Source organism: Rhinopithecus bieti, unplaced genomic scaffold (assembly GCF_001698545.2).
Source record: "Rhinopithecus bieti isolate Rb0 unplaced genomic scaffold, ASM169854v2 scaffold_13348, whole genome shotgun sequence".
NCBI lineage: Eukaryota > Metazoa > Chordata > Mammalia > Primates > Cercopithecidae > Rhinopithecus > Rhinopithecus bieti.
The window spans coordinates 5,951,252-5,966,215 of NW_016808764.1; the positions used below are offsets into that span (position 1 = coordinate 5,951,252).

The 14,964-nt window shown below is 53.4% G+C and overlaps 1 protein-coding gene across 4 annotated transcripts in view; it reads left to right on the forward strand.

Annotated features, from left to right (window-relative positions):
* SCNN1B (sodium channel epithelial 1 subunit beta) overlaps positions 1-7,670 on the forward strand; it is an 85,683-nt gene extending 78,013 nt beyond the window's left edge. For all 4 annotated transcript variants that reach the window (XM_017887147.1, XM_017887149.1, XM_017887145.1 and 1 more), the window contains 6 exons: positions 1,457-1,574; positions 2,861-2,936; positions 3,025-3,082; positions 4,557-4,618; positions 6,458-6,533; positions 6,785-7,670. In XM_017887147.1, the coding sequence (XP_017742636.1) occupies positions 1,457-1,574; positions 2,861-2,936; positions 3,025-3,082; positions 4,557-4,618; positions 6,458-6,533; positions 6,785-7,165 (771 nt within the window). In that variant the 3' untranslated portion in view covers positions 7,166-7,670. The remainder of the gene's footprint in view (positions 1-1,456; positions 1,575-2,860; positions 2,937-3,024; positions 3,083-4,556; positions 4,619-6,457; positions 6,534-6,784) is intronic.
* The last annotated feature ends 7,294 nt before the right edge of the window (positions 7,671-14,964 follow it).

Below are 14,964 nucleotides of genomic sequence, written 5' to 3' on the forward strand. Positions count from 1 at the left end.
AAAAAAAAAAAAAAAAAAAAAAAAGTAAAAAAGAGGCCAGGCACAGTGGCTCATGCCTGTAATCCCAACACTTTGGGATGTCAAGGTGGGTGGATCCCCTGAGGTCAGGAGTTTGAGATCAGCCTGGCCAACATAGTGAAAGCTGGTCTCTACTAAAAATACAAAAATTAGCCAGGTGTGATGGCATGTGCCTGTAATCCCAGCTACTCAGGAGGCTGGGGCAGGAGAATCACTTGAACCCTGGAGGTTGAGGTTGCAGTGAGCCGAGATCATGCCACAGCACTCCAGCCTGAGCAACAGAGCAAGACTCCATCTCAAAAAAAAAAAGAATGTAAAACACTTACTGGAAACCCAGCTCTGGCTCCTCCTGGCCATGCCATTTAATCTGCCATCCAGCCCTGATTTCCTGCCCTCAGGAAACCACAGACTCGTTAGGGGCAATAGAAAGGCAGCACATAGGGACCTCAGACAGAGACGCAGGAGGAGCAGAAGAGGACTCGGGCGCAGGTGTGGAGGGTGGGGCCGAGTGGAGAGAGGTAGGGAGGAGCTGGCCAGGGCTGTATCCAGGAGCCCAGGGTAGTCAGGACCTAAGAAACTGGATAGGCAATGAAACACCAAGAACCGCTGCCTCCATCCGTGCAGCGCTTCCTGAGAACCTGATGTGGCCCTGAATCCTCCCTCCCAACCTCAGGAGACAGGTGTCTTCAGCACCCTGTTTCACCTATGAGTAAACCGAGCCCCAGAGGGTCATGACTCGCCCTAGGACACATAGCTGGTCTCTGAGTGGACTGAAACCAGGTCAGAATGACCTGAAAGCCCAGTATGTTGGGGCCGAGTGAGTTGAGACTCATCACATCCAGCCTCCCGGAGGCTGCCCGGGAGCCCTCTTCTTCCTCGCCCCACCAGGAGACATTCTGCAGACCAGTGGGCTGCTCACTTCCTCTGTCATTGACTGTGCGTCAGGACGCTCAGAGATCATCCTTCTCCTGGCTTTCCCTGGGCATTTCCCTCTGGGAGGAAGGAACGCAGAGCCAGCCTGCCTGGCTTCCTCGGCGGCCTGTCAGGGTGCATCTGTGTCAAGTGCTTGGACGGAGGCTGGCATCCTCATAATGAGAGCTCTCTGAGCATTGGCTTTATTATTAGGAGCAAGCTGCTCTTCCCCATGGTGAAGGGTGAGGACCCCAGCTCTGAATGGTGAGACCTGGGATACTGGGGTCTGGCCTAGGTCCCTCTGCGGGGTCCAGGGACGTGCTGGGAAGCCCAAAAACGTCCAGGACTGTGGGGTCTGTAGCTGTAGCCAGTCATCTCAGCACAGCTTCTCAGCCCTGGAGCACCTCCGCCAGCTCCCCTAGCTCCCTTAACCTGGGCATTACTTCTCTGGACACCCCGGTGCTGGGATGGGGACATCACTGACCGTGCCTGTGTTCTCACCTTATGAACCCCCTACCCACCACAGGCCTGTCTTCGCTCCTGCTTCCAAGACCACATGATCCATAGCTGCAAGTGTGGGCACTACCTCTACCCACTGCCCCGTGGGGAGAAATACTGCAACAACCGGGACTTCCCGGACTGGGGTGAGTGGAGACACAGGGGGATCGGCACAGCCAGCTGGGGCCACAGAGGCTCTGACCATAGAGGAGGGGGCAGAGCTCAGTGCCCTCAGCAGAGTCCAGAGATGTGCCCAGGGTGGCTCCTCCGCAGTCTGAGGTCCCTCCTACAATTCCTTCCCAGGCTTCCTTTCTGCAGGAACCCAGCCGTCTCTCTGCTCCTCAATTTCATGAAGCGTGGGCTTGAAACACATAGGCATAGGGTGCATGTGTCCTTGTGGGCCTGTGTCTGTGTGCCACACTAATGCTTGCACATGCGCAACCCTAGGCATGTGGCTGCTGGCGAGTGTGTGCCTGCACTCATGTTTTCAAGTGCACATGTGCAAAGGCATTTCCATGCTTGCGTCCAAATGCACAGGAGCCGTTCATGACTACAGTGGGTTGCTGTGTGTAGGTTTATGCACAGGCACAAATCACTTCCAGGGTCTGCATTTGTGCACTCTGGCTTTAGTGCACTCTGTGTGTGTGTGTGTGTGTGTGCACGTGCATGTATGGATAAGGCCATGCGTCCCTCTTCAGCATGTGTGTTCATGTCTATGTGGGTTCACTGGGTCTCTCTGCAAGGCACTGGGTGGGAGGGGAGAGTGAGGAAGCCATTAGCATGATGGTGGCCTCCGAGGACTTGAAACCTGGAGTCACAGCGGGAAGAAGAGCCCTGCGGGGCTCACAACCAATTGGAGCTGGGGCCTGGGAACCCTGGCGGTCTGGAGTCCAACCACTGATGAATGTTGTCAGCAGGGTGCAGTGGCTCATGCTTGTAATCCCAACACTTTGGGAGGCTGCAGCAAGATGATCAGTTGAGGCCAGGAGTTCGAGACCAGCCTGGCCAACATGGCAAAACCCCGTCTCTAAAAAAAAAGAAAAAAAAAAAAAGTAAAAGAGAGAATAAAAAGAATGCTGTCAGCAGGAGACTTACCACTTACAACCAACACAAACTAAACGGGAAAAACGTTATTCCTTCCAGTCACCCACCCTTTGTTCATGACTCCATAACCCCGTCCCCCAGGCAGGGATGGGGATGGCTGGCAAAAAGAAAGCTGCTCTGACCCCCCCTGAGCTGGGACCCAGGCCAGACTGGGGTGCAATGGCTGGAGGTCAGGAGCTGGGTAGGGAGTGGTGATTTTTCGTGACACCTCCTCCCACCACCTAACCACAGGGCCAGGAGAGCAGAGGGGCCCGCCAGAGGCTCAGCAGGGGACAGGGGCTAGAAAGCCCCCTCAGACCTCTTGGCCGCCTCTCTGTCTCCTGCGCAGCCCATTGCTACTCAGATCTGCAGATGAGCGTGGCGCAGAGAGAGACCTGCATTGGCATGTGCAAGGAGTCCTGCAAGTGAGTGCGGGTGGGCGGGCACAGCAGCAGGCGGGCATGGAGGGGCATCACTGGCAGGGACCGCAACAGGCCTGACCTTCTCTTTCAGTGACACCCAGTACAAGATGACTATCTCCATGGCTGACTGGCCTTCTGAGGCCTCTGAGGTGAGACAGTTGGGGGCCAAGCTCCTGGCCCTCAGCTTTGGGCTGGGGACAAGTCTGGGCATAAGATGTGGGCTATTTGGAAATTTGGAGGGGGTGCCTTTTTCCCTCCCTCCTTCTCTCTTTCCCTCCTTCCTTCTTTGTCTGCTGTATTTCTTCCTTCCATCTTCATTCCTTCTGTCCTTCCTTCCTTCCTCCCTTCCTTCCTTCTCCCTTCCTTCCTCCCTCCCTCGCTTCTCCCTTCCTTCTTCCTTCCTTCCTTCATCCCTTCTTCCTTCCTTCTTCCTTCCTTCCTTCCTTCCTTCCTTCTCCTTCCCTTCTTCCTTCCTTCCTTTCTCCCTCCCTTCTCCCTTCCTTCTTTCCTTCCTTCCTTTCTTCCTTCCTTCTCATTTCCTTCCTTCCTTCTGTCCTTCCTTCCTTCCTTTCTTCCTTCCTTCTTTCCTTCCTTCCTTCTCCCTCCCTCCTTCCCTGTTTCCTTCGTTCCTTCATTCCTTCGTTCCTTCCTCTTTTCTTCCTTCCTTCCTTTCTTCCTGGCTCCCTTTCTTCCTCCCTCCCTGCTTCCTTCTTTCCTTCCTTCCTTCTTTCCTTCCACCAATATTCTCCCAGGCAGTGTGCTATGTACACAACACAGAATTAGACAGACATAATCCTTTTAATAGGAGAGGGCCAAGATCACAAACAGAAATAAAATCATTTCAAAGTGTGATTATGGCTGTGAAATAAACAAACAGGTGATGGGAGAGAGTAACTGGGGGAAACTACTTTATTTTTGTATTTTTACTTTATTTTTTATTTTTGGAGACAGGGGCTTGCTCTGTCACCCAGGCTGGAGTGCAGTGGTATGATCACAGCTCACTGAAGCCTCGAACTCCTGGGCTTAAGTGATCCTCCTGCCTCAGCTGTGGTCCTCAGCTGGGACCACAGGCACATGCCACCAGGCCTGGCTAATTGTTAAACTTTTTGTAGAGATGGAGTCTCGCTATGTTGCCCAGGCTGGTCTTGAACTCCTGGCCTTAGGCAATCCTCCCACATCAGCCCTCCCAAAATGCTGGGATTATAGGCATGAGCCACCATGCCCAACCTCTGGGAAAGCACGTTAGGTAGAGTGGTCAAGGAAGGCCTCTCTAAAAAGGTGACATTGGAGCTGACACCTGGAGGCAGAGGCTGAGTCAACAGGGCAGAGCTGAGGAGGATTCCAGGCAGAGTGAGCAGGAAGCTTGAGAACCAGAGGTGGGGAAGAGCCGGGCAGGGTGGCCAGGCCCGCCGGGGAAGAGTCTGGAGACCCGAGTCCCTTCTCCCCCAGAACAGCAGCCACAGTTTCCACTACAACCTTCCTCCTGCTCCCCATCCAAACTGTGATTCCCCCGGGGGCCTTGGGAAGGGACAGGGCTGTGGTCTACCTCCCCCAGGGAGCAGGGCCATGACTGGGAGGGATGCTGCAGATGGCAACTTTTGCAGCCGCCTTCTTGGGTTCCAGGACTGGATTTTCCACGTCTTGTCTCAGGAGCGGGACCAAAGCACCAATATCACCCTGAGCAGGTGAGCCTGAGTGTGGGCGGGGCTGGGGAAGACAGGGAAGGGGGTCCAGAAACTCGGGGCAGGAGTTTGGACACAGGACAGCTCCTCAGACACCTTCTCACATGGGTCAGACCCAGGAGCAAGTCTCCAGGAGGAGGCACTAGGAGTGAGAGAGAGGAAAGGCAGCCACGGGGACTCTGAGTCTACGAGCTGCTAAGGAGGAGCCTGTGTTTCCCTCTGTCACTGTTCACCCAGCCATCCAATCATCCTCCATCCTCCACCCACACACCCAGCATCCTCCACCCATTCATCCTCCATCATCCACCCATGCACCGAGCCATCCTCCACCCATTCATCCTCCATTCTCTCACCCACGCACCCAGCCATCCTCCACCCATTCATCCTCCATCATCCACCCACGCACCCAGCCATCCTCCACCCATTCAGCCTCCATCATCCACCCACACACCCAGCATCCTCCACCCATTCATCTCTCCATCATCCACCCTTCCATTCTCCCTCCCACACACCCAGCCATCCTCCAGCCATTCATCTTCCATCATCCACCCACACACTCAGCCATCCTCCACCCATTCATCCTCCATTCTCCCACCCACACTCAGCCATCCTCCATCCATCATCCTCCATCATTCATCCTTCCATTCTCCTACCCACATACTCAGCCATCCTCCATCCATTCATCCTCCATCATCCATCCTTCCATTCACCCACCCACGCACCCAGTCATCCTCCATCTGTTCATCCTCCATCATCCACCCTTCCATTCGCCCAGCCATACACCCAGCCTTCCTCCATCCGTTCATCCTCCATCATCCCCCTTTCCATTCTCCCACACACGCACCCAGCCATCCTCCATCCATTCATCCTCCATCATCCACCCATGCACCCAACCATCCTCCACCCATTTATCCTCCATCATCGACCCCTCCATTCTCCCACCCACGCATCCAGCCATCCTCCATTTATTCATGGATCTCTCCATCCACTCAACACAAACATTAGTTGAGCACAAGAAAGACACACAGTCCAAGCTAGCAGGAGTTAAGGAGAGGAGGGTCTGGACAAGCCCCCTACTCTAGGAGTACAGCAGGGAAGGAGCCTCAGTCTGCCTGAGAGATAAGGGAGGTCTGCGTAGGGAGGTGGCTTTGAGTGAACTCTCCAAGGAGGAGTAAGTGCTGTTCAAATAAGAAGAGGCACCAATGTCCAGGCAGAAGGCAAAGCTTGGAAGCCTGGAGGCACAAGATAGCACAGCCTTTCTGAGGACCATCACGTGGGAGGGGAAGCCCACACAGCCACCCCTTTCTGTCCCAGGTGCAGTGAAGGTGCTCATGGCTCAGTGAAGAGCCCTGTGCAGAGTCACTGCGTATAGCCCGGGCTACTCTGAGGGTACAAAGTGGGGAGCTCAGAGCAGATCTTTGGGGCTGTCCCAGGCCAGAGTGTCCTGTAGGGAACTGGTAGGCAAGGGGTGAAGGAAGGGAGCCATAGGATGGGTGCTGGGTGGAGATGCCCAGAGGGGCTGGGAAGGGCTGCACTTGCAGTTCTTGCTTGGACTTCACCACTCATGGGGGCATGCATGAGAGAAGCTCAGGATAGAGGAGGGGGCTGGGGCGGCCATTCCTTGGCTGCCTTCCTGTGTGCATGTTCACGTGTGCATGTGTGCATGGGTGTGTGGGTGCACGTGGGTGCATACATGTGTGTGCATACATGTGGGTGTGTGTGCATACATGTGGGTGTGTGTGCACATGCATGTGTGTGTATGTGTCTATGTACACGTGTGTGTCTGTCTGTCTGTCTGGAAGGGGATACATTAGTCCTGGCCCTTCTCGCTGCCTCCTGCAGGAAGGGAATTGTCAAGCTCAACATCTACTTCCAAGAATTTAACTATCGCACCATTGAAGAATCAGCAGCCAATAACGTGAGTTATTGTGGGCTCCTGATACCCCAGCACTGCCCTGCCCTGACCCCTGCACCCTGAGGGTGGGAGAAGGGCTCTGAGCCCTATGGAGGGATTAGGAGATCCCCAAAGCAGTCCCAAGTTATTCCCCTGGGCCAAGATGGTCACCACCTCCCGTTCCCACCCAAGAATCACCTCCCAGGAACCTGTGAGTCTGGGCTAGAGGCAAGAATGTGTGGCCTGAGCCCACCCCAGCTCCCTGTTCCCCACAGCTCGTCTGGCTGCTCTCGAATCTGGGTGGCCAGTTTGGCTTCTGGATGGGGGGCTCTGTGCTGTGCCTCATCGAGTTTGGGGAGATCATCATCGACTTTGTGTGGATCACCATCATCAATCTGGTGGCCTTGGCCAAGAGCCTACGGCAACGGCGAGCCCAAGCCAGCTACTCTGGCCCACCGCCCACGGTTGCTGAGCTGGTGGAGGCCCACACCAACTTTGGCTTCCAGCCTGACACGGCCCCCCGCAGCCCCAACACCGGGCCCTACCCCAATGAGCAGGCCCTGCCCATCCCGGGCACCCCGCCCCCCAACTACGACTCCCTGCGTCTGCAGCCACTGGACGTCATCGAGTCTGACAGTGAAGGTGATGCCATCTAACCCTGCCCCTGCCCACCCCAGGCGGCTCGAACTCATTGAGCAGCCGAGACTGTTGCCCGAGGCCTCACTCTATGGTGCCCTCTCCAAAGGGTCGAGAGGGTAGCTCTCCAGGCCAGAGCTTGTGTCCTTCAACAGACAGGCCAGCAGCAACTGGCCTGTTCCTGGCCAAGGGCTCCGTAGGATCACGGTGCTGGTACAGGATGCAGGAATTAATTGTATCTTCACCTGGTTCCTACTGTCGTCCCTCCCTGTCCTGATCCTGGTCCTGGCCAGGCCCTGGAAGCCCCTCAGAACACCTTCTCCTGGTGGCAGGCCACCTCCCTCCCAGTGCCAGTCTCCGTCCACCCCAGAGAGGAACAGGCAGGCGGGCCATGTGGTCTTCTCCTTCCTGGCCTTGGCTGGCCTCTGGGGCAGGGGTGGTGGAGAGATGGAAGGGCATCAGGTATGGGGACCCTGCCAGGTGGCACCTAATTTACTCTAGAAAATAAACACAGAAAACACTGAGTCCAGCTGTGTTCTTCGTTTGACTGGGCAGCCGGGGTGCCCTGATGGCAGAAGGGCATCCATAATGGCTTGAGAGAGACCAAAATTGGTTTAAGGGAAAGGGTCTCAAGCCCCTCCTTCTGCTGCCAGCTCCCAGGCCAACACTCATTAGTCCCTGCCTGGATCGTGTGCCCATCTCTGACCCAGTCAGTGTGGCCAGCTAGATAAGCTGCTCTGATTGGTCACACCTGAATTCCTCTGCCCAGACCTGAAGCCAGTTTGGCCCCCAGGAGAATCACATGGTCCAAGGGTGGCGGGGGCACAGTTCCCAGGGTTGCCAGATAACAATCAGGCTGCTTGGTTGAATTTGAATTTCAGATATACAAACTAAATTTTTATTATTATTTTTTTGAGACGGAGTCTCGCTCTCGTCGCCCAGGCTGGAGTACAGTGGCGCGATCTCGGTTCACTGCAACCTCTGCCTCCTGGGTTCAAGTGATTCTCATGCCTCAGCCTCCCGAGTAGTTGGAATTACAGGTGCGTGCCACCATGCCCAGCTAATTTTTGTATTTTTAATAGACAGGGGGTTTCACCATGTTGGCCAGGCTGGTCTCAAACTCCTGACCTCAGATGATCCACCCACCTCAGCCTCTCGAAGTGCTGGGATTACAGGCGTGAGCCACCGACCCCGGCTGAAAAACTGATTTTTTAGTATATGTACATCCATACAATACTGGAGACACATACAAATAAATCATTTGTTTTTGTTGAGCATTTTATACATATATATTTTTATAGAGATGGGGTGTCGTGGTGGCACAGGGTCGCCCAGGTGGGAGTGCAATGGCATGATCATAGCTCATTGTAGCCTCAAACTCCTAGGCTCAAGCCATCCTCCCACTTCAGCCTCCCAAGCAGCTGGAATTACAGGTGTGCCCTACCATGCCTGGCTAATTTTTTTAAATTAAATTTTAATTTTAATTTTTTTCATTCTGTATTTTTAATTGCCAAATACAGTCCCCCAGAATCTTAAGGTCCCCAAAGAGAGATCAGGGAGCTGTCACCAAAGAAGAGTATGGTCTGGCAGGTGCACACCCAGCACTGCAGCACCCTGCTATCACCTACAGGGCCCCTGGTGATGAAGGAGAGGCTGGCTTAACGCCTGAGCCTCTGAGGGCCCAGCCTTTCTGGCCTAGGTCACCTGCGTCCCTTGGTCTGGAAGGTAAACAAGCTGGCCTCCCATCAAGTGCTCAGGATGGCACCTATTGGAAGAAGGAGGTGCCACAGAGTCGGTGCCACCTCAGTCAAAGGCAACGTTGCTAGGGGCTGAGGAGGGAGGGCTGAGTAGGAAACCGGGTTTCCCAGCCTGGGGCCTGGCTAGTCCGCAGGCTGGGCCCACCACTCTTGGTGGTTACCACCCTCACTACTGTGATTACTGCTTTTATTACTAGCAGTAGTAGTTGTGGCCACACTCACTGTTACCATTTGTTGTTATTAAACAAGGACTACATTGGATCAAGTACTTATCATATGCCAGGCACCATGCCAAGAACTTTTTAAATCTTATTTCATTCTCATAACCACTGAGAAATAGTACAATAGCATCCCATTGCACAGGTAAGTAGACTGAGGCTTAAGAGGTGAAGTAAGGTACTCAAGGTTTGTAAGTGACAAAGCCGAGACCCCAGCCTCACCCTTTGGGTGCCAATGGTCATAACAATACCAGTCCCTTACAGGAGCCCAGAGCTTTCGTATCTATTCTTTCATTTGAAGCTATGGGGCATTATTATGTAGCCCGCGTGGCAGCTCTTCAGTCACATGTCAATTTGAACAGGTTTAAGCTACAAAGGGAATTCATCAGCTCTTGTAGTAAAAGGGTTTCAGGCATGGCCGTATGCAGGGGCTCGCCCAGAGTTTTGCTGGGCGAGTTTTGCTGGAGTTTTGCTTTTGTTGCCCAGGCTGGCATGCAGTGGCACGATCTCAGCTCACTGCAACCTCTGCGTCCTGGATTCAAGCGATTCTCCTGCCTCAGCTTCCCGAGTAGCTGAGATTACAGCTGCCCACCACCATGCCTGGCTAATTTTTATGTTTTAGTAGAGACGGGATTTCACTATGTTGGCCAGGCTGGTCTGGAACTCCTGACCCCAGGTGATCCACCCACCTCAGCCTCCCAAAGTGCTAGGATTACAGGCGTGAGCTACCATGCCCAACCTAAGGTTTCTTTTTTTCTTGTTTTGAGACAGGGTCTCACTCGGTTGCCTGGGCTGCGGTGCAGTGGCACGATCACGGCTCACTGCAGTCTGAACCTCCCGGGCTCAAGCAATCCTCCCACCTCAGCCTCCCTGAGTAGCTGGGACTACAGGCATGCACCACCATGCCCGGCTAATTTTTGTATTTTTTGAAGAGACAGGGTCTTCCCATGTAGTCCAGGCTGGTCTTGAACTCCCGGTTCACGTGATCCACCAGCCTCGGCCTCCCCAAGTGCTGAGATTACAGGCATGAGCCACCACGCCTGGCCCTATCAGGTGATTCTATGCTGCTGTCCTTCTTAGAAAGGTTTCCTCCCTGTGCTGTTCTTTCTGAATATCTCTTTACACCTGCAGTTGCAGCTCTGTCCCCTCAGCACAGCAACTCCAGGGGGAAGAAGGCTCTTCCTGCACATTTTCCCAGCAATAGCCCCAGGAATGAGGCTCATTTGGACCCGCCCAGGGCCCACGATCATCCTGAACAGGTCACGGCAACAGGGAATGGATGGAGATACTGCCTGGCCGGCCCTGAGTGAATCTATGGAGGGCGGCCCTTTACAGACACCTGTGAGAGGTCCTGTTCGGAGACATTTTGGAGCTGCCTGTAGATTGTGAGGTCAGGACCAGGCTGAGGGTGAGCATCAGTTTGCCATCCCTGCTGTCAGGGGACCATGAGGGCCAGGCCGTGGTACAATGGCCTCATGGCTAAAAGCGGGCTCCAAGTCATTCCCCTGCCCTCTGGATCTAGCGGAGAGAAATGCTGTCCTGCTCCTACTCTGAGATTCCTTTTTTACGGCTGGAAACAGGCTGTGGAGACCAAATTGGCCAGAAAACAGCATTCTGGAAATCCTAACTCTACCCTAAAAGGGAAGGTGGGTTACAGATGCCAGAAGACTATGAAATTAACACTGTGGGCTGGGTGCAGTGGCCCATGCCTGTAATCCCAGCACTTTGGGAGGCTGAGGTGGGCGAATCACTAGGCGTCAGGAGTTCAAGACCAGTCTGGCCAACATGGTGAAATCCCATCTCTACTAAAATAACAAAAATTAGCCAGACATGGTGGCGCATGCCTGTAATCCCAGCTACTCGGGAGGCTGAGGCAGGAGAATCGCTTGAACCTGGGAGGCAGAGGTTGCAGTGAGCCAAGATCACGGCAATGCACTCCAGCCTGGGCCACAAAGTAAGACTCTGTCTCCAAAAAAAAAAAAAAAAAGAAGGAAATTAACATTGTGTACATGTGGCCACCACCACTGCATTTCAGTGGCTCTTCAAATAACCCTGAGTTCGGTACCATTTTGACTCCCAGTTTTCAGATTAGGAAATGAGGCTCGAAGAGGTGAGGTGACTTTTCCAAGGTCACACAGCAGCGGGGAGGTGACGAAGCGTTGAATCAAGCCCAAGCCTGTCCCACTCCACAGCCTAGTAGCTCTCATGAGCCCAGCACAAAGCTCACCACAAAGCTTCCACTTCCACTTTCGAGCAGCACGTGTCACCTTCCAGGTTTCTGGCTCTCGCTTCTTCGAGGCAATAGCCAGGCTCAAACCTGCCAGGAACAGCCTGTGATCCACCACATGAGAAACCAAAATATTTTTCTTCATGTGGGTTTGAAGCAGATGCTGTCGGGGCCAGCCAAACTGGTTCTGAGGATGTGAGGATGGCATGTGTGGGAAGCTCTGTGAGGACAGAGCCGGTGGGACACTGGCCCTGGCAGCCCAGCGGAGCTAGTTCAAGAGTGGCCTTGGAGGCTGGCCGCAGTGGCTTATGCCTGTAACCCCAGCACTTTGGGAGGCCAAGGCAGGCAGGTCACCTGAGGTCAGGAGTTCAAGACCAGCTTGGCCAACACGATGAAACCCTGTCTCTACTAAAAATACAAAAATTAGCCAGACATGGTGGCATGTGCCTGTAATCCCAGCTACTTGGGGGAACTGAGGCACGACAATTACTTGAACCCAGGAGGCGGAAGTTGCAGTGAGCTGACATCACCCCACTGCACTCCAGCCTGGGCGATAGAACAAGACTCCAACTCAAAAAAAAAAGAACGGCCTTGGGCATGACAGGGTCACTCCAGAGGGCTGGCCTGGGTGACCTGCCTGCCCGCTGGGATGACGTGTCCTGCCGCGTGCCCACCGTGTCCCACAGGAGGAAGGCTGCCTGGCAGCCAGGCAGGAGTACAGGTACCATGGTCACCAGGCTCACTCTGAACTCCAGCCCTGCCACATGGTAGTTGAGTGGCTCTAGGAAAGTCCTTAAACCTCGCCATACTGCGGATAAGACCCCCTGCCTCCCAAGGCTAGAATGAGGTCTGTTTATTTATTTATATATCGATTGACTGACACAGGGTCTCACTGTCACCCAGGCTGGAGGGCAGTGTTGAGATCATAGTTCATTGCAACCTCCAATTCCTGGGCTCTAGTGAGCCTCCTGTCTCACCCTCTTGAGTAGCTGGGACTACAGGTGCCCACCACCAAGCCCAGATAATTTTTAAAAATTTTTTGTAGAGATGAGTCTTGCTCTGTCACCCAGGCTGGAGTGTAGTGGTGCGATCTTGGCTCACTGTAGCCTCAAACTCCTAAGCACAAGCGATCCTCCCACCTCACCCTCCCAAGTAGCTGAAACCACAGGTGCACACCACCACAGGCTGTTGATTTTTTTTTTTTTTTTTGTAGAGACAGGGTCTCACTATGTTAGCCAGACTGGTCTCAAACTCGTGGCCCCAAGCGATCCTCCCGCCTCAGCCTCCCAAAGCTCTAGGATTACAGGCGTGAACCATCATGCCCAGTCTGTGGTGAGGTTTAAGTGAGACACCCCAGAGAGAGGCAGAGCTCAGCCCAGCTCCTGAGACCCAGGCAGGGCTCGATTCCAATGACAGCCCCTGTGACAGACACCACTGCCATCCCCTTTCTTTCTTGTTAACAGAAACCCAATCAAGGCAGCCAATAAGCCCAGCTCAGGCTATAAGTCCTGATTGGTCTAAGCCAGTGTTTCTCAACTGGAGAAAGTTTCTGGAGACATTTTTGGCTTCACAACTAGGAAAATATTACTGGCACCTAGTGGGTCAGGAAATGTAAACGGCCTGTAATGCACAGAACAGCATCAAACACACAGCTGTCCAGCCCAAAACGTCAATAGCCAAGGCTGAGAAATGCTGGTGGAAGCCAGCCTGGGCTTTCCCGCCTCCTTTGTAGCAGGGACGCCTCATGACTGAGAAATGGCCAGTGAGGGCTAGGAGAAGGTTGGCCAGGGCTTCCAGGGAAGCTGCCACTTGCCTGATAGAAGGGCCAGAATTGCTGCTCTACCATCTCTGCTCTCTTCCCTGAATGCAGACGCAGCACCTGCAGTTGCAAGAGTCACCTTCCACAATGAGGTCTCCAGCACGTGGGGCAAAGTTTCAAATCACAGAAAGGCTGGCCTTGGGCCTGACTCCAACCAGCCACTACATCAGTGCCTGTAGCCACCACCTCTTTTGTTTTTTGAGATGGAGTCTCACTCCGTCACACAGGCTGGAGTGCTGTGGTGCGATCTGGGTTCACTGCAACCTCTGCCTCCTGGGTTCAAGCAATTCTCCTGCCTCAGCCTCCCGAGTAGCTGGAATTGCAGGCATGCACCACCGTGCCCAGCTAATTTTTGTATTTTTAGTAGAGACAGGGTTTTGCCATGTTGGCCAGGCTGGTCTCCAACTCCTGACCTCAGGCGATCCACCTGCCTCAGCCTCCCAAAGTGCTGGAATTACAGGCGTGAGCCACCGTGCCCAGCCACTTTTTACTTCTTGTTATCAAGAAAAATTAATTTGTTTAAGTCACTCAACTTACGTTATTCCACTACTTATAACCAAATATAATCTTAACAGATAGATGCTATTAATGAAAAACGCTAAAGTTCATACACCATACATTTTAAAAAAGAAAAACTGTGGGCCAGGCACAGTGGCTCACGCCTGTAATCCTAGCACTTTGGGAGGCCAAGGCAGGAGAATCACTTGGGCCTAGGAGTTCGAGACCACCCTGGGCAACAAAACAAGATCCCGTTCCTACAAAAAATGTTTTTAAAAATTAGCCAGGTATGGTGGTCCCCATCTGCAGTCCCAGCTACTTAACGGGCTGAGGCAGGGGAATCGCTTGAGCTCAAGCATTTGAGGCTGCAGTGAGCTGAGATTGTGCCACTCCAGCCTGGGTGACAGAGTGAAAACTTGCCTCAAAAAAAAGGAAAAAAGTGAAAGCCAAATTTCTTACCATGGCTGACAAGCCCCCATATGATCCGGCCCCCAGCTTCTCCAGGGATACTGCTTTCCCCTTTCCTCCATGTAGCCCCTCCTCTCCTGCCCCAGCTGCCCTTGGACACGCCTCAGGGCCCAGTCTGCACCACTCCCCGGGCCTCTTCCTTCACTCTCCGCCACATGGCTCTTACTTTGTAGGTCTCGGGCTGCCCACTTTACGCAGTGCCAGCTTCCACCTTAACACCCGCTTTTCCACTAGCACTTACCTCTGAAATTATCCCCATTTATCTTCTTCTCCCTCCCTCCCTCTCCCACCGAGCATAAGCTACAGGGGAGGACCCATATCCCCAGACATCCCCAGTGCACACAGCACGACAGGCATGTGGGAAGCACTAAAAAATGCATTGAAGAAGGAAGAGGCCAGGTGCCTGGCTCATACCTGTAATCCCAGCACTTTGGGAGGCTGAGGCAGGCAGATCACTTAAGGTCAGGAGTTCGAGACCAGCCTGGCCAACATGGCAAAACCCCATCTCTGCTAAAAATACAAAAATTAGCCAGCATGGTGGCGGGTGCCTGTAATCTCAGCTACTCAGGAGGCAGAAGCGGGAGAATCACTTGAGCCCAGGAGGCAGAGGTTACAGTGAGCCGAGATCACACCACTGCACTCTAGTCTGGGTGAAAGAGTCGGAGCGGGGAAGAAGGGGGGAAAAAGAAAAGAAGGAAAGAAACAGTCTTCTTGCATTTCACAGTAGTTATTTATTCCATTTTCAAGATCTGATCCTTTAAAAAATTATCTTATCTAAAAAGTCTTCTCTGATAAATAATACATCTTTAATTTACTATTCCTTTTGATTATA